We start from the raw sequence: 20,033 nt of genomic DNA on the forward strand, positions 1-20,033 counted from the left end.
GCTAGAGGCTGTCAATGAAACACTGAAGTTGAACAATGAGAAACTCCATGAGGTAGCTCTCAATTTGACCAGCACCAACACTGAAATGATGATGAAGATGCAAGGCATGGAAGAAAAACTCAAAATATTAGAACGTGGAGCATCCAACTACAAGAAGAAATTTAGAATTCTCAAAATAGTTGTCATATTGGCATTTTTCCTGTTTCTATTAAGTTGGTTAGGACAAGGCTCAAACAAGAAAAATAGCTATCTGTATGTAATGTAGATTATCTATGCAAATAAAAAATCCTGGAAGTTGAAATGCAGATTTGCAATGAAACAAAAAAAAGAGCTATTTGTATGTAAAAGTAGATTATATATGTAAATGACATATCCTGTAAATTCATCCCAAAAATATCAAAAGTACCATTAAATATATCAATAAAAACCTACAAAACCATCTGAATAAAGCTACACAAGCTTCAATGATTCCCATCATAATAGTAAAAGTGAAATTATCCAAATCAAAGTTCAAAATCATCAACAGTGTCAAAACTAGCAAAAGTACCAATTTTTAATGCCGAATCATCCCAAATAAAAAGTACCAAAACGAACATCCAAATTATCAAAATATAATTACAAACCATCAAATATATCACCAAAAACCTTCAAAATCATCTGAAAATAAAGCTACGCAAGCTTTTCAATGATTCCCATCATCAGTAGTAAAAGTGAAATTGTTGATAGGAGTAGGTTGACTCGAGAACAACACAGTCCCAAATCTTGTGTTCAATCTGGTGTGTTGTTGGACTGGTATTTCATCTCCAGGAACTGATCTTTCTTCATGCCTTGGTAGTGGAACCTTAATAAAAAAAATTAATGAATACTTTGCATGCTTTCAAGTATACCAAAATTAAGAAATTTGAAGAGTATTAAATAACCTGCGTAGGAGGTCTAAAATTTCTCACACCATTCCAATTTCCCGCTCCAAGCATTGCACTCTTCCTACCTCTACCTCTTTTTACAGTCCCTCGAGCTCCATTCTTATTAGAGTTTGTTGCACCAGTTGAAGATACTTGGGTTGAAACTCCAACAGCAGCTGTAAAACCTTGAGAAGTCTGTGTTACCTATAATGCAAAAGTAGAAACTTCGTTATGACTAATACAGTTACGATGCAAAAGTAGAAAGTTCAAATATGAAGCTCTAAAATTGGTACCTGATTTAGAATGATTGGTGCAGTTGAATTTGGTTGAACATTGCCTTCATGAGTTGTCCTTCCAGGTTTAGTTGGAGCCGATTTTACCTACAAATAAAAAATAAAAAAATTCTGATCAATTAATGCAAAAAAGGAAAAATAATAGCAATTGAATATTAAAAAAAAAAAAGATAACCTTTTTTGTTCTTTTTGGTTTTGGATTATCACTAGGTGGCCTCTTACACTTCCTTACATTATGTGTTGAATCTCCGCAATTTGAACAAGTTTGAGTTATGCCCCTCCTTGTTACCTTTCCATCCACATTGATCTCATCTTTCCCCTTTCTCCTCAGCTTCTTAGGTCTACCAGGTTGTTTCTTAAAGACAGGTGGCAAGATTAGTTGGGTTTCATTTGGAGCCCCCGATTCCCATTGTGAATGGTCTGGCACAGGTTGAATTATGTAACTATAAGCCTTCTTGTACATTTCAACAGAATAATAATGGCTTACATAATCTTCTGGCATCTTTTGTTGCATTAGAAGTGTACAAGTTGCATGCACACAAGGAATCCCAGTGAGATTCCACTCTCTACAAGTGCAAGTGTGATTTTTCAAGTTCACAGCCCAAGATTTGTTTCCCAAAGTGACTTCCCACAATCCCTCTGCAGCAAGAAAACACTCAAAATCAAGTGCCTTATGTTTAATTTCATTCAGTTTCTCTTGAATTCTAGGACAAATTTCCTATAAATTGTGGAATCAGCAAACACAAGACCCACCTTAAGAATAGGATCTTTTAGTTCATTTTTTTCATTAAATTCTGGAAATTTCTCACTGAACTCCTCATCAGATTCACTTGGCTCTGTCAAAAACTCTGGATCACTTTGTATGTCTCTCTCTTCAGTATGAAATGCATGCTGAACATGTGATACTTCATTCATTTGGTGGATATCATCTTCATCATTGCCTAAAGGGCTACAACTATCACTTAGTGTGTCACCTTCGGCGAAAAACTCAAAATCAGACAGTGCTTCAGATTCAGTGTCACTATCAGTGCTTAATGCATAATTAGGATCACTGTTGTCTGTGTCACTCTCTAAATGCATAGCACCTTCAGCCCCCAAGTCATTACCAAGCTCTAGGGGTGAGGTAATATCTCCCAAGGACATATCTATATCAATATCTTGTATAAACATATCAATTTCAAGCACATTTTTTTCAACAAACAGCTTGAACATTTTCAGAACATCATGATCAGTCTCAAGTAATGCAATGGCATTCTCATTAGGCAATTTATACCATAACACAGAAGATATGGGATATCCAAGTTCTTTAACCATATCTAGCAGCTCAAAATACGACATTAAATCGGGATCAATATTCGGCACAACTGAAACCATTCCCCCAACATAATCAAAATAACTTTCAAACCTCCCTCCATGATTAATTCTAAAGGTAAAAAACGTATCTGGCATTTGAACCTGTATAAAAACATGAAAAAAATAGGTGAATTACAGTAGCTAAAATCCAAAAACTTTCCAAAATTCTGAAAACCCCTAAGACCCAAAAATCCCCAAATTCTACAGAGTATAGAAACCATCTCTTCAAAACCCTTTTCAAATAATTTAAGTTTTAACATCGTAGACTTGGTAATATTTTCAAGTCGTGTATGAATTATTCAACTCGTTTTATTGGACAAATAAATAAAAGATATTAATTAAAAGGGCAAATCTCAGTATGTATTTTGCGCCAAACTTTTCTACACAAAATATAAATCAATCTTTGATGTGATAGGTTCATTGAACTAATGCAATTAATAAACATGGTTGATTTTCTATCAACGTGTTTAAATATTATTTCCTCCAAAATTATTAACAATATTGGGAAAAAAACTGAATTTCAAAAAATTCCGAAACTCCCGAAATCCTTCACTCGTGGGTTTTGTATTGATAAATACTAATTCAAAACCGTAAATTTTGTATTGATAATTCTGTGAAAGTAGGGTTGTAACCCAATTCTTGAAGATCTAAACCCAAATTCCGCGTGGGATAAAACCCAAATTCCGCGTGGGATAAAACCCCCAAAAAATCTCAACCCCAAATTAAGCGAAAATTTCAGAACTTACCTTTGTTTACACCAAGTTTTCTTCAAATTTCTTCAAAGACGTCTATGATGTGTTGAATCGCAGGGGAGAAGATGAATGATAGGGGAAGAGGGGAAAGTTTCTTCCAATGTGTTTTGCTGAACGTGTTTGATATTTTTTTCCCCAAATTACAAAGTCTAAAAAGGGCTACTTCTATCAAATAAAAGGAAGGGTAAAAATATAATTACACAATAGAAACTAACATCGTTAAATATGTGAGAGTTGACTGTTAAGGTGAAGGGGTGTTTTGTCGCATTTGATAGTACAGGGGGGTAAATGCGACAGTGGTGATAGTACAGGGGTGCAAACTGTATTTTGCCCTTTAATTTTTTCTCCTGTACCCTTATTCATATTTAATATTTTTTTCCAGTTTTAATTGCTTTAATTTTTTCTCAGTTCCTTGTACCCTTATTCATATTTATTTTTGTTGTTATTCATATTTAATTTTGTTTTCAATTTCTTGTACCGTTATTCATAGGATTAAATACAATATGCACCCCTGTACTTTGACAACTGTCGCATTTACCCCCCTGAACTATGAAATGCGACAAAATCGCCCCTCTGGTAGACCAGAATTTTTACACCATTAGTTTGTACAATGTAAGTACATTTTTACCCTTGCTTTATCATATAGAAAAAGACATTTTCAGGCCATTTTTTCGAGACATTTAATCCGAGAGTAAGAAATTATATCCCCCTTTTCCTTTCTTCTTCTCATTTTCAAAAAAGTTTAAATATAATAAAATATTATGAAATTTTTCATTGAAAAATATTAGTTTTGCGGAAAAAGAAATTAAAAAAATATATTATGAGGATGAAATAAATAATTTTAAATTTCCAGATCAAGAATTAAAATAATAAAATTTTTATGTATTTTATATTTTTTTTGAAATTTCTAATAAAGTACTTTTATTTTTCTTTAACTATTTTGTCGTTTTTTTGAAATAATAGAACTTATTTCATTTACTTGGTTTTTTCTTATATTCTAATGGAAGGGTAAAATTGTCACAAAAATATCAATTTGGATGGAAAGACTAACAAATGCTTACAGCAGGGGCCATTTTGTCGCATTTCATAGTTCAGAAGGTAAATGCGACAATAGTCATAGTATAGGGTGTAAATTGTATTTAACCTTTATTCATATTCCGAAGTTCCTTGTACCCTTATTCATATTCCAACAAATATAGGGGACGATTGAGAACCTTATTTATATTTAATTTTTGTTGTTATTCATATTTAATTTTTTTTCCAGTTCCTTGTATCGTAATTCATATTCCGAAGTTCCTTGTGCCCTTATTCATATTCCAAAAAATATAGGGGTGCGATTGAGAAATAACTAAATATAGAGAAAATTTTACTATTAATCATTCTTTATATATTTTTTCGCCATTATTGTCCCAAAATACTTTTAATAAATAGTTGGGTTAACTGCAAAAAATCCCCTAAACTTTGGACGTTTTTGCACTTTACCCCCTGAACGGAAAAAAGTTGCACGAGCATACCTCAACTTAATAAATTGTAGCACCGAAGCTGAAATTGTCCATTTTTGGCAAATAAATGGCCGGAAGGCATAACACGTGAGAAGCACATGATTTTAAGCTGGGTAAATTGGTCTTTTCCTCTTACATCTATTTTTCTTTCTTTTTTTCATTAATATTAACAAATCTTAAAAAGAAAAAGGAAAAAAGTGGATATAATATTCAAATCGTTTTTTTTTAATTATCATATGATTTCTCGCTATGTATTTAAAAATTTTGTAATATTTCAGAAACTTTTTTAACGTTATTTTATTTTATTCCAATAAATTTTAGTTCATTTTTAACAAAACAATATACAAATATATATATATATATATATATTATATATTACATATATATATATAAATACAAATAATTATAAAATCAGAAAACTAAAAAGAAAAAAGAAAAAGTGATCTTCTTCTCTCTACCCAACCACCCCCATCTCCACCACCTCCGCCGCCACCTCCACTCCGGCGTAGTCTATTTCTCCCAACTTTTTTGGTCACCGCCCCACCTCATTTTTCCTTTTTCTCAGCCATTGTCACCGCGACCTCCGCCGCCCGACCTCGTTTGTGAATTGCAGCCTTGTGTTCCACCTCAAACGAATTTCGTTTTCCCAGCCCTTTGTTACCACTTTGCAACGAAATTCAAGCAGAAAAATCGTCGGAGTTGCGGCTGCCGACTACGGCCAAACAAAATTCACAAGCCGGAAGCCGCCCCCTAATTTCCAACCCCCTTCATCCACAACGAATAGAGCGGCGACCTAACCGAAATCAACGCCGTCGTTCCGCGCCCATGCTTCTCAAAGTGGTCATTAATCTCACTCCGTCAATATTTTCCATTGGGTCTGATTTTCCCTACAACAGCATCTGGCTGATTTTTGGTGGGTCTTCGCCCAAGTTTTGAGCTTGAAGAATAATGAAAGAAAAAAGCTTAAAGCTTAATTGGAAGGTGGGCTGTTGGTTGGAGAAGATGAAGAGGATGGCGGAGCAGAGATGGTGGTGGTAGTGGTGTTTGGGAGATGGGGTTGTGGGTTTTCTTTTTTCTTTTTCTTTTTTTCTTTTCTTTTTTTTCCAAAATCCTGTGAGGTGGCGAATTTGCCCCTCCATTTACACGTGGGAGTTGTACGTGTGTAATTCCGGGAACAATTAGGCTAAAAATGGACAATTTTGGTTTCGGTGCTACAATTTAGTAAGTTGAGGTATGCCCGTGCAACTTTTTTCCGTTCAGGGGATAAAGTGCAAAAACGTCCAAAGTTTAGGGGATTTTTTGCAGTTAACTCTAAATAGTTTTAGTTTTTACAATTCATAAAAGTAACACAATATAGAAAAGACTTTTACTTTTTATCATTCTCTAAATATTTTTCATAATTATTCTCCCAGAATATTTTCGAATTTACTTTTAGTTTATACAATGTTTTAACAGTTTTCACCGTTATTTTCTCAAAATATTTTGAAAAAATTCATGGTGAAAATGTGAAGAACTAACGACAAAAATGAAATTTGAGATTAAGTAAAGTTAGGGCTACTTAGAAAATGAAATTTGAGAATGAGTAAAACTAGATTTTTTTAGCCAATAAATTTTGACAATTCGTACGATTTTTTTTCGTTTTCCCACACCCTTGCGAAAAATCATGGATTCGCCACTGCGTCTACTCATATATGATATATTGCTTTCACAGTACAAGTGATTGTTAATTATGCAATCACCATCTACACATGCTGATGAAGTAATCATATGTAACAATATTGTTGCAGGAATAAAATCATTGAATTTAAGGATTATATAACTTAGGATTTGAAAATATTTTTTGTACTATATATAATCTTTAAATGAAATAAGAGGGATTATTTGTTCCATCATTAAGGTCCCCTTGGAAGCATCTGCAAATGTAATATAATCATCACATTGAAAGAAAGAAAAAAACAAGAGCAAATGCAAAAGAACAAATTTGTTCCAAAAGTTAAGAAATCCCGAGCAACGTAATTTTTGTGCTTTTTTGCCCCACAAATTTCAGCCTTGCCAAGGACATGCATAACTTTTCGTCTTTTCAACACGTTTCAAGTCGAGGATTGTGTATCGAATGTTTGATAAATTTCCCGTAGGTAATTAACTAAATAAAATCATCAGCTTAGTTAATGCAGTATATATTCAGATTAAATCTATTGTTATTTCTTGACGAAGAAAATGCCCTTTTGAGCTTCTGTATGTCTTTTCCAACACGGACTTATATAAGAATTATTATAGTTCTTGGTTAGAGATGCATGTTCTGTGGCAACCAATGATCGATCTGATCGATCATCGATTTTTTTTATATTTCTTTTTATTGATTATCGATGGTGGACAAGAAAAGAAAAACGTTTGAAAAGACTTGAGCATAGCACATTATATCGCATAAAATTTTTGTATCGTCCTTCTCAATTGCGATTTGAGTAAACTAGGAGAGCTATATCACAAGAGTCTCTCATTTTGCTTTTTTTTTGTACTTCTAATTTTTTATTTTCCTAATGGTCCAGTGTATTCCTATATATAACTCATACAACACTAATTAACATCTCAACCCTTCATTTCCAATTAAACTAAATAAATTAAATCAAGATGCATTTAGGACCTCACTACAGATATATTTGTAACTTTTTTTTTCTTGTTTACAAAAGCTGTACATAACTAACTAATTGTTATGTACAATGTTTCACTTACCTTGAGAGTTTACGTGAAAAAATAATTACGCTTCGTTTTCTTTTCGTAGATAAATATAGTAGGACTACTCGAGATTTCGTCATTGTTTTACAACCAAACAAAATCTTGATCAAGACTCACCCCACTTCAACTAATATTTTTGCATTTACTTATCATGCACCCTTGAGAAATATGCCTTTTCAAATACATTATTTCTTTATTTATCTTGCAAAATACGTACCGGTGAGTTTAGAGTCGAAGGAGTAAAGTATTCGTAAAGTATTCGTAAAGCATTCTTCGTATAACTTAAGAGTCTATTGTTGGAAATTAACAGTCTCCATTTTGGCATTCATGTTATAAATAGCTGACGAAAACAGAGAATATATATTGCCAAGCAAATTCACTCAGAAGAAATTCAAGATCTTATCAGATATCTTGCATTTTGCGGCTTTTGGGAAGATGAGTGTTGATCTAGATGGAGAAGCAAGGCACGTGCATTACTAACTCAGACACACAAATTTACGAGTTAGTCCTTCATGTGCCCCTCTTCCCCATCATGACCACTCAATCTTACTTTCATTTTACTGAAAATCTTATTTCCAGGTAAATATATAGTTTCAGTTTTTGATGCATCTTCAATCTTCATGTGCCAATGATACGAACCCCGTAGAACTTGTTATGAGACCCTAATACCCTACGCGGAAGCAAGATCGAAACATCCAAAAACAAAGATTCAAAGGGGTGGAACCGCGACCCGTTGCCTATAAAGAGGCAAGAACCTTGGTATGTGAAGACGCCACAATCGATTGTGAAAGATCGAACCGATATGTTCGAAGAGTTCTTAAAGAACCAAAGAGAATATTCTCAATTAAATCATCAAAATTCGTCCTATAAAATAAGCCAAATTGGCAACCTATTTATAAGGTCTAAAAAGACTCCTTTTTTTCACAAGGAAAATGACTCCTACCTATACTATAATAAGGAAACTTGTAAATAAGCAAATCCTAACCATAAAAGACTCTAAAATAATAAAAACATAATAAATACTAAATTAAAAACGTGCATAAATAAATTAAATAACTTGATCTTCAAGTCGACTTCTCGATCACCCTTCTTAACTCGCGACATTGGGCTGTGCACGTGCATGCAATTAAAGCTCAATTTCGACACTGTTCCACTTCGAATATCTCTTTTCTCAAAACATGAAAGTTGTAGATCTTTCAGTTAGCTTTCCGAATCATTTTGAATTAGCTCAATTGGACTTCGGATGCGAGAGTTATAACTCGAATGGTAAACTCTGCCAGAATAGGCGAGAATCTCGGATGCATGGAATTCGACTTGTCCAACACTTCTTCTCTTTCTTTTCTTCCAATTCCAAACCACGGACTCTTCAAAGGCCTGATTCAAGCCTTTATTCTTCAATCCCATAACGAACGGCTCCATTAATCTCACTCGCTTTCTCTTCTTCCAATTCTTTGTCTTGGAGCTTGTGCGGATCGTATCATTCTCCCCCTCTTTAAAATGATTCGTCCTCGAATCCGGACAAATATCAAATGGAGTATAAACAAAATCGATCTCATAATCGATCTCTCTGTTCGGTAGCAAACTCACACATCTCTGCACCACATCGCAGAACACACAATCTTGCAGCCATTGAAATGTGTAGGAACATGGATATTTTGTAGCTCGAAGTCCCAATGCGTCCAACCTCTGTATAGAGAATGGATGAAGCATCTCTCTAGGCACCGTCATCTCATCAACATTCACACTGAGAGTTTGCACTTTGCTTAGCTCGGCATTAATTTCGATGCATGGCTGGCTCATATCATTCTCCACCTCTTCAAAAGGATTCGTCCTCGAATCCGAACCTTCAATTTCTTCTTTAAGCGGTGGCGCAGGTTTGCAATTTTCTTCTTCCTTGGACTCGACCTCAACAGTCTCTCTTACTTCTTCCTCAACTAGCGCATCAATAACTCCCAAATCAGTTCGAGTGTTTTCTTTCTCAAAATCTTGACGAGTATCTTCCTTTTCAAGTGGCAATAAAGAATCATCCATTCTCTTCATAATGCACAATGGGAGTTTGCACTTCGGTTAGTTCAGCGTTAACTTCATTGCATGGCTGGATCATATCATTCTCCACCTCTTCAAAAGGATTCGCCCTCGAATCCAAACCTTCATTTTCTTCCATTGGTGGGGCGGGTTTGCTATTTTCTTCCCCATTGGACTCGAGATCTGAACTCTCATTAACCTCTTCCTCAACGATTGGATCAGCAATTCCCAAATTCGCTTGACTGTTCTCATTCTCAAAACGTTGACGAGTACCTTCCTTTTCAAGTGGCGATAAAGAATCACCCTTTCTCTTCAATTCCTCGTAGTTCGACCGCAATTTCATGAATGGCTTATCCAAACAATCTGAAGCGACATGACCAAAACCCAAACACCAAAAACATTTAGTATCATGAATTGAACGAGATTGAGAAGAATAATAACCTCTTTCTTTAGTCTCATATGGAGGATCGAACGTCGCCTCTCTCGGTATTGATTCCCTATCTCGGTTTGATGAAGAGCTCCACCGTGATTTTCGACTCGGCGATCTCCTTTCTTTTAATTCAGTAGCATAGGATGAATGAACTGAGTACTTACTTGATCTAGGATAATCATCTAACTCTCGCTCGTAATAATCGGAATGACCTCGTCTTGGTCGATCGAACTGAGCCCCTCGCCGCAAATAAACATCTCTTGGTACAGCAGTCACACCATATCTTCCATCACCATAAACCTCCTTATCACGATGAGGTAGAACCGGTTGGTGAACATCACGTCGTAGGTATGACCCTCGAACATGTTGATCTTTGTTTAGTTCCTTTAGTTGGGTAACAATTCCTTCCATCCGATCTTGGAGTTCCTGGAAGCGTTTATCCATTGGCGACATCCTACGTTGTTGAATTCTTTCTTCTTTATAACCGGCCTTCTCGGACATGATCAAAGCAATTTTTTTTTTCTTTTTTATTTTTAACGACACTAACAAAACCTAACTTGGGCTCTAAAAACTACAAATAAAAGATAAATTTCGAAATTTTTTTTTTTTTTTGACACGGACAAACCAAACCCTATCTTGGGGCTGAAAAGAACTTGAAATAAAAGCAAAAATTCGATTTTTTTTTTCTTGACGAAGACTCTAGACGACATAACTCAAGAATAGGTGAGATAAACTAGAAGACACAACAAAAAAAATAAAGATAGGTGTGTTGGGTTTCGGGCACGCATACGCAGCGGAAAACAAAAATTTTATGCGATTTAAACGACTTTAAAACACACAAGTACATGCCCGACAAATTAAATCAATTAATCGCGTACCTTTGCGCTTCCAGCGAAATCAAAGACAACATACATGCTAATAAATTCAATCGAATTTAAATCAACTAACATGCTCGCGTTTAAACCAAATAACATGCTTACAATGATTTAATCGATTACACATAATCACATAAAATCATACGAAACAAACATGAAATAATAGTTTAAACATAATCGAATCGAAACTAGGGTTTCGCGTGTTTACCTCTTGAAGCGTGAGGTAGGAGCGTTTAGCACGTCGTGATTGCTACGGAAACCAATCCGTACAATCGGGGCAGCAATGGAGTGCAGCGGCAGCAGCGGCGGATTGACCACGGCGGCGCGTGAGCTTCACGCGCGGACTTCCGGGGCGGCGCGTGGGGCAGCGTGCGGCTTCGGCTCGTGCGTTGCTCCTCGATTCTTCGATCTACAGTCTTCCTCCTCTCGGATTTCACCTCGTATACTTCGATCTACTAAAACGTGGCACTAGACACGAAGTAGTTAGAATAAAACGGAAGAAAAAGAGAAGGAACAATAATACCGAACCAATCGGCCAATGAATGGCCGATTCCGGTGGAGCTCCGGCGACGGCGGCGCGGTGGCCGAGGAGAGAGGGGGCCGAGAGAGAGAGAGGTTGAGCGGCTAGGGTTAGGGTTTGTTGTGTCTATGTGCAAGGCCTATAAATCATGTATTTATAGTCCCTTGCATAAAACCCTAGCGGGCTTAAGTTGGACTGGGCCCAACAGCTTAAGCTCGTTAGTTCCTTTACTTGCTCGTCTCTCTCAATTCAATGACCGAAAAATTCCAACGATTGCATTTTCGGAATCATTATAACTTCCTCGTCATTACGAGTGCCATCTCTTATTTTCCAACTTTCCAAAAGTGGAAACCCTAGTTCAGTGGACTTTCTAAATTTGGAAACTTCCCGATTTAGAAAGTTCACTAACACGTTCGCCTATTCTTTTCCTTTTCTTATTCTCATTCATAATTCCAAATTACGAATGTTGGACTCAATCGTATTGACTTCCAATTATGCAAAGATAAACTATTTTATCTCTGACCGTTTATTCAAAGATCTCATGTGCACGAGCAGTGTGACCCTCGATGGTTCAGGTGTAAGCTAGCCGTGGGCCCACAACCCTTTGTGGTCAAAACTCGTCCCCTTCGAGTTACGATTAAGATGAAGCTCGTTTCACCTTAATCACCCAACGAATCAAGATTGGCGTCTAGCAACTACGCGTCATGATTCCCTAGATACAAATGAAGTGCCTGCAAGAACCTTCAGATATAGTTAACGTACAGTACGGTCCCTTCGATGCATATGTCCCGATCGAACTAGAGGCATTGGTTCATCGAGACCTCTTTATATGTTCGATGACGGTGCGATCGTTCTAAGTGTTGTAATCGTCACGTGCATGACTTAGAGAATCGAATTCTCTAATCATCACTTAGTCAGATCTGGCCAGAGACTTAGAATGATTACAAACTTTCAGAACACACAGGACATCCAAGACTATTCTAGCGATCGAATCCCCGACTACAATGCACAGACCTCCCACTAGATTTCGGACTGCACGAACACTGGCCCTTGGGATGGTCCTCGGTGGAACTCAGGGACAGGTCACGATACAGCTGGTCCTCTAGTGAAGTCACGGTGATGTCTAGGTCATAAGGACTAATGGTGTACAACTATACCATAGATATCTCTACTCGATTATTGGGAACCACTTAGAGATTTCTAGGGTGAGGGAGTTCAGTGAACTCGTCAACTTACGAGCACCCACTTATGCATGCCGATATCACAATACCGTTTACTGATGAGATGCAGTACACATGCACTAAGTGCTAGTCTTAATGGGAAAGGCCGATATCCTCATTAGTGGCGTAACCCTTCGACTAGGAACACGTTTAACAGTTATAATACTTAAGTAAATATCTCACGATCCTAACGATCAATTACTAGTACTTGTAATAACTGTAAGGACTATATCTATGCTTGTGACAAAGGGACAAAGATATAGAATGCCAATGTGTTTTATCATTAATACGAATAACGGTTCGTTTATTACAATAATAAATACGAAAGACCACAGCCACATGTTGGCTTGTTGGTCACCTACTCTAACAATCTCCCACTTGACCTAAAGCCAACTACCCATAAACCGCAATCCCATCGACTCTCGATGTTTCTCATGGACCGATCTTGGTAAAGGCTTCGTGAGGGGGTCTGCAACGTTCTCTTCCGAGGTGACTCGTTCTACCTTAACTTCACCTCTATCAATGATCTCTCGGATCACATGATACTTCCTCAGAATATGCTTCGACTTCTGATGAGATCGTGGCTCCTTAGCTTGCGCCACGGCTCCGGTGTTATCACAGTACAACGGTACTGGATCACTAGCATCAGGAATGACACCCAACTCTTGGATGAATTTCCTTATCCAAGTCCCTTCTTTTGCAGCTTCGGATGCTGCAATGTATTCCGCTTCGGTAGTGGAATCAGCCGTCGTGCTTTGCTTGGAACTCTTCCAACACACGGCACCACCATTAAGCGTGAATATAAATCCAGAATTCGACTTTGAGTCGTCCACGTCCGATTGAAAACTAGAGTCAGTGAAACCCTCTAATTTCAACTCGGCACCCCCATAGACCAAAAATATATCCTTAGTTCTTCGCAAGTACTTGAGGATATCTTTCACGGCTTTCCAGTGAGCCGGGCCGGGGTTAGACTGATATCTGCTTGTGACACTCACAGCATACGCAATATCGGGTCTCGTACATAGCATGCCATACATTATGCTTCCTATTGCAGAAGCATAAGGCGTCCTTTTCATCTCCTCGATTTCACTAGGTGTTTGGGGACACATAGATTTCGAGAGACGAACCCCATGGGACATTGGCAAGAATCCTTTCTTGGATTCTTCCATGCTAAACCGTTTCATAACGGTGTCTATGTACAGGCTTTGGGATAAACCAAGCATCTTTCTTGCTCTATCTCTATAGATGCGTATTCCTAATACGTAAGATGCTTCTCCCAAATCCTTCATTGAGAAACGTGTGGACAACCATGCTTTCGTTTGCTGCAACATTCCTACATCATTCCCAATGAGTAGAATGTCGTCAACGTAAAGCACTAAAAATATCACTGCCCTCCCACTAACCTTCTTGTATACACAAGGTTCCTCCGGATTCTTCTCAAAATCAAACTCTTTGATAGTTGAGTCGAACCTAATGTTCCAACTACGGGATGCTTGTTTCAATCCATAAATGGATCGCTGGAGCTTGCAAACCTTTTGCTCACTTCCAGAAGATATGAAGCCTTCCGGCTGCGCCATGTAAATTTCTTCCTCAATATCTCCATTAAGGAAAGCGGTCTTCACATCCATTTGCCATATCTCGTAGTCATACCACGCAGCTATGGCCAGCAAAATCCTAATGGACTTCAGCATCGCGACTGGTGAAAAGGTTTCCTCATAGTCAACGCCTTGCCTTTGAGTGTATCCTTTTGCTACCAATCTAGCTTTATAGGTCGACACCTTTCCATCCACTCCAATTTTCTTCTTATAGATCCACTTGCAGCCTATAGGAACAATTCCCTTAGGTGGATCTACCAAGGTCCACACCTTGTTGGAGTACATGGAGTCCATTTCGGATTTCATGGCAGTTAGCCAATGTCCCATGTCCGCATCCGATACGGCCTCATTGTATGTTCTTGGATCGCATCCAAGATCAACATGATCTTCATCATTTTCGAGGAGGAATAACCTATCCGGCATTTTCCGAACTCTTTCGGATCTACGTACCGTAGGTTCAGGAGGTATATTAGTGGTTTGTTGTATTGGTTCGATTGCTTGTTCTTGTGTTTGAACTTCACTTTGTGGTTCTTGAACTACTTCAAGTTCTATCATGCTGCCCTTTCTATCGGATAGAAACTCCCTTTCCAAAAAGGTGGCATTTCTCGAAACAAACGTTTTTGCTTCTTTGACATAGTAGAACTCGTATCCCATCGAGTCTTCGGGATACCCCACAAAATAGCACAAGTCGGATTTACTATCCAACTTATCTCCCACTAATCGCTTCACATAAGCGGGACAACCCCATATCCTAATATGTTTGTAATTGGGTTTCCGGGAATGCCAAAGTTCATAAGGTGTGGATCTAACTGCTTTGGTGTTAACTCTATTCAGCAAATACGCGGCAGTACGAAGTGCATGACCCCATAAGTATGCCGGTAAGTTTGTGAACCCCATCATTGATCGAACCATATCCAATAAAGTTCGATTCCGACGTTCGGATACTCCATTAAGTTGAGGAGTTCCCGGTGGAGTCCATTGGGACTGTATCCCATTTTCTTTTAGATAGTCAATGAACTCGATGCTCAAGTATTCTCCACCACGATCGGATCGCAGCTTCTTAATACTTCGTCCGAGTTGCTTTTCTACTTCGTGTCTAAAATCTTTGAACCTTTCAAATGTTTCAGACTTGTACTTCATCAAGTACACATACCCATACCTAGAATAATCGTCGGTAAAGGTGGCGAAGTAGTTATATCCACCCTTCGCACTAACACTTAGTGGACCACATACGTCTGTATGGATCAAATCCAAAAGACCCTCGGCTCGTTCCATTTTCCCTTTGTAGGGTGACTTGGTCATTTTCCCTTTAAGGCAAGATTCACAAGTTTGTAGTGATTTCACGTCCTCCAAAGAGAACAATCCTTCACTAACAAAATCGTTCATCCTTCTTAAAGAGACATGACCTAATCTAGCGTGCCAAAGTTGTGCGGGGTTTTGATCTATCTCCTTACGTTTTGCTGATATAACATTAATAGGTATTTCATTTGGATTTAGTTCATACAAGTTGTTTAATAGTCGTCCTTTGCAAATTAAATTCTCATTCTTTTGTATAGTGCAAATCGAATTTCCAAAAACAAAAGTAAAACCTTCAATATCTAATACAGGAATAGAAATAAGGTTTCTAATGAGCGACGGAACAAATAAACAATCGTTCAAAACAATAGGAAAACTAGAATCCAAAACATTTAAGTAAATTGTGCCAATGGCTTCAGCAGCAACTCTTGCTCCATTCCCCATCCTTAGGTAGGTCTCACCCGCTCTAAGTCTTCGACTTCTTGTCATTAGCTGCAAATCATTGCACAAATGTGAGCCACAGCCCGTATCCAATACCCAAGAAGAAGAGTTGACAGACAAATTTACGTCAATGAAATACGTACCCTTTTCAGAACCTTTCTGCTTCAGGTAAGCCTTGCAGTTGCGGCGCCAATGTCCTTTCTTTCCACAGTGATGGCAAGCATCATCAACTTGTTTGCTAACCTTTGCTTTGGGGCCCCCACTACCTTCACCCACTTCGAACTTGCTGTTAGGGAAAATAACTCTTTCCTTTCTCTTCTTTTGGAAAGAACTCTTCTTTCCAGAAGTAGCAGCAACGAGAACAGACTTCTCTTTCTTAATTGTGGACTCGAAGCTGACCAACATGTTCATTAACTCATCCAAGGGAGGATCTAGTTTGTTCATGTTGAAGTTCACTATGAACGATTCATAGGAACTAGGAAGAGACAACAGGATCAAATCCAACGAGAGCTCGGCCGGGAGGGTGACATCGAGATTCACTAGCTTTTCAAGGAGAGTGATCATTTTGAGACAGTGTTCGTGGACCGAAGTCCCTTCGCGCAGTCTCGCCGTGATCAACTCCTTTGTAGCAGCGTACCTCGATGCCCTAATATTCTCACTATACATGCTATCGAGATGAGCCTTTATATCGAAAGCATGCAAGTGAGACTCATATTTCCTCGCAAGCGCGGGCTCCATGGCGGCTATCATATAGCACCTAGCATGAGTGTCATCTTTCTTCCAAAATTCATAAGTTTCCTTTTCAGCATCAGTCGCTGTGGCAGGTATAGTGGCGGGAAGCCTCTCGTTCAAAACATAGAGACGCCCCTCAACAGTTAGCACAAGGTTAAGACTACGCAACCAATCTAGGTAATTAGGGCCATTGAGTTTATTGTCGAGGATTGACATTATGGGATTCTTAGACATAATTATCTGAGACATATAGAGAAGAGGATTATTAGAGATTCGCGTTAAATGATTGTTACAATTAAATGTTTGGACTTATGTTATTTAATTGTTCTCCCACTAATTTTATCGAGTTCCACTTCCCTCTAGTAGACAAACGAGAAAACTGATTTTTCTTAATGGGCTTTAGGTCCAATAGACAAATATAACCCGTAGTTAATCTAGCCCGATTATATTTGCCCAAAGGTAGATCACAATCAATCATATCCACAATATGACCCTAAATTAATTTTCCCCACACTTGATAATGACCTAAGTTAATCTCGCGAATATCAAAATCGTCGTGTGTCAAGTCTAACCTACCAATCAAAGATGCTCATAGAACTTGATTATGCCAAACTAATGCAGTCCCTAGTTAATCTAGCCGACCACGTTAATTCAACATAATCCTTTTCTACGGCTACCTTCATCACTATGTCAATTGAATTACAGCTTACTCTACCATAGCACTCCCCGCTAACACGGCTTACTGCACTATAGTAAAGGGCTACACATAATCCAACCGTTGGCAGAAGGAAAGAAATAACTCAACAGATTGGGTTTTTCTTTATAGCTTGAAATGATTCTTAATTAAATTAAGAATGAGGGATTTTTATTAAAATGTTTTATCTCATCAGAAGGTTTTGGATTGGTCTATGTGATTCCTACATCTATGTTCTCTAAAGGTATATGGAAGCGCATATTGTCCTAAGAGGAACATACGACCTAATTTCATAATTAATTACATTAATTAATTATCGAGTTTTCAAAATAATTATAGAACCTCAACTAGCATAAATCATTCAAATAATGTTGAGGTACTACTAATTAAGTTGAATTTATAATCAATATTATATATGTGTTCTATTAATTGAAATCAATTTAACAATTTAAATTAATTAATTAATCTAACACCTATTTACTAAAATAGATGATTGTCGATCCAATTATCTAATTGGGATTAATTGAAAATAATTTTCCAAAAATTAAAATCAATTTGTTTTAAGTTTAATTTTAGAAATCTGAATTTTTTTTTTTTTTTTTTTTTTTATTTTCAGTGGACCGGTTCGGCCCAACCAGTCTGACCGGTTCGGACCGAAGCGGTCCGGTTCTGCCCGGTCCAGCTGACCCAAATCAGTGGGCCGGGTCAGTCGGACCGAGAACCGGTCTGACCGACCCGAATCCACTTGGATTCGGTCAACTAAATCGCACACAACCATCGAACCGGCCGGTTCGACCGGTTCGATCCGAACAAAAAAAAAACCGACATTTTTAAAACAATTTCAGATCCGATTTTCCAATTTTAAACAATTTTAAAGCTGGAAAAAATTCTAAACAATATTTCAAAAATATTTTAAACTTACGAAAACTCCCAATTACATAATACGACAATCACTACTTTAATAAATCGAACATGCATAAAATCATATCATATAAATACGAACGCAATTAATTGCGCAACGAGCTCTGATACCACTGTTGGGTTTCGGGCACGCATACGCAGCGGAAAACAAAAATTTTATGCGATTTAAACGACTTTAAAACACACAAGTACATGCCCGACAAATTAAATCAATTAATCGCGTACCTTTGCGCTTCCAGCGAAATCAAAGACAACATACATGCTAATAAATTCAATCGAATTTAAATCAACTAACATGCTCGCGTTTAAACCAAATAACATGCTTACAATGATTTAATCGATTACACATAATCACATAAAATCATACGAAACAAACATGAAATAATAGTTTAAACATAATCGAATCGAAACTAGGGTTTCGCGTGTTTACCTCTTGAAGCGTGAGGTAGGAGCGTTTAGCACGTCGTGATTGCTACGGAAACCAATCCGTACAATCGGGGCAGCAATGGAGTGCAGCGGCAGCAGCGGCGGATTGACCACGGCGGCGCGTGAGCTTCACGCGCGGACTTCCGGGGCGGCGCGTGGGGCAGCGTGCGGCTTCGGCTCGTGCGTTGCTCCTCGATTCTTCGATCTACAGTCTTCCTCCTCTCGGATTTCACCTCGTATACTTCGATCTACTAAAACGTGGCACTAGACACGAAGTAGTTAGAATAAAACGGAAGAAAAAGAGAAGGAACAATAATACCGAACCAATCGGCCAATGAATGGCCGATTCCGGTGGAGCTCCGGCGACGGCGGCGCGGTGGCCGAGGAGAGAGGGGGCCGAGAGAGAGAGAGGTTGAGCGGCTAGGGTTAGGGTTTGTTGTGTCTATGTGCAAGGCCTATAAATCATGTATTTATAGTCCCTTGCATAAAACCCTAGCGGGCTTAAGTTGGACTGGGCCCAACAGCTTAAGCTCGTTAGTTCCTTTACTTGCTCGTCTCTCTCAATTCAATGACCGAAAAATTCCAACGATTGCATTTTCGGAATCATTATAACTTCCTCGTCATTACGAGTGCCATCTCTTATTTTCCAACTTTCCAAAAGTGGAAACCCTAGTTCAGTGGACTTTCTAAATTTGGAAACTTCCCGATTTAGAAAGTTCACTAACACGTTCGCCTATTCTTTTCCTTTTCTTATTCTCATTCATAATTCCAAATTACGAATGTTGGACTCAATCGTATTGACTTCCAATTATGCAAAGATAAACTATTTTATCTCTGACCGTTTATTCAAAGATCTCATGTGCACGAGCAGTGTGACCCTCGATGGTTCAGGTGTAAGCTAGCCGTGGGCCCACAACCCTTTGTGGTCAAAACTCGTCCCCTTCGAGTTACGATTAAGATGAAGCTCGTTTCACCTTAATCACCCAACGAATCAAGATTGGCGTCTAGCAACTACGCGTCATGATTCCCTAGATACAAATGAAGTGCCTGCAAGAACCTTCAGATATAGTTAACGTACAGTACGGTCCCTTCGATGCATATGTCCCGATCGAACTAGAGGCATTGGTTCATCGAGACCTCTTTATATGTTCGATGACGGTGCGATCGTTCTAAGTGTTGTAATCGTCACGTGCATGACTTAGAGAATCGAATTCTCTAATCATCACTTAGTCAGCTCTGGCCAGAGACTTAGAATGATTACAAACTTTCAGAACACACAGGACATCCAAGACTATTCTAGCGATCGAATCCCCGACTACAATG

The 20,033-nt window shown here is 38.1% G+C and overlaps 1 protein-coding gene and 1 long non-coding RNA gene across 2 annotated transcripts; both read right to left on the reverse strand.

Moving 5' to 3' along the window:
• Positions 1 to 289: 289 nt before the first annotated feature.
• Positions 290 to 1,927, reverse strand: LOC148769805 (uncharacterized). Its single transcript, XM_088821058.1, has 4 exons — positions 1,371 to 1,927; positions 1,196 to 1,282; positions 921 to 1,106; positions 290 to 841 (listed from the first exon to the last, which is right to left on the reverse strand). The coding sequence occupies exons 1-4, from the start codon at positions 1,707 to 1,709 to the stop codon at positions 683 to 685; spliced, it is 771 nt and encodes a 256-aa protein (XP_088677184.1). The 5' UTR covers positions 1,710 to 1,927; the 3' UTR covers positions 290 to 682.
• A 563-nt stretch (positions 1,928 to 2,490) lies between these two features.
• Positions 2,491 to 3,448, reverse strand: LOC148769806 (uncharacterized). The gene is made up of 2 exons (XR_016032325.1): positions 3,295 to 3,448; positions 2,491 to 2,650 (listed from the first exon to the last, which is right to left on the reverse strand). It is a non-coding gene; the product is annotated as an uncharacterized LOC148769806 (long non-coding RNA).
• Positions 3,449 to 20,033: the final 16,585 nt, after the last annotated feature.

Source organism: Erythranthe guttata, chromosome 7 (assembly GCF_056151865.1).
Source record: "Erythranthe guttata isolate IM_541 chromosome 7, IM_541, whole genome shotgun sequence".
NCBI lineage: Eukaryota > Viridiplantae > Streptophyta > Magnoliopsida > Lamiales > Phrymaceae > Erythranthe > Erythranthe guttata.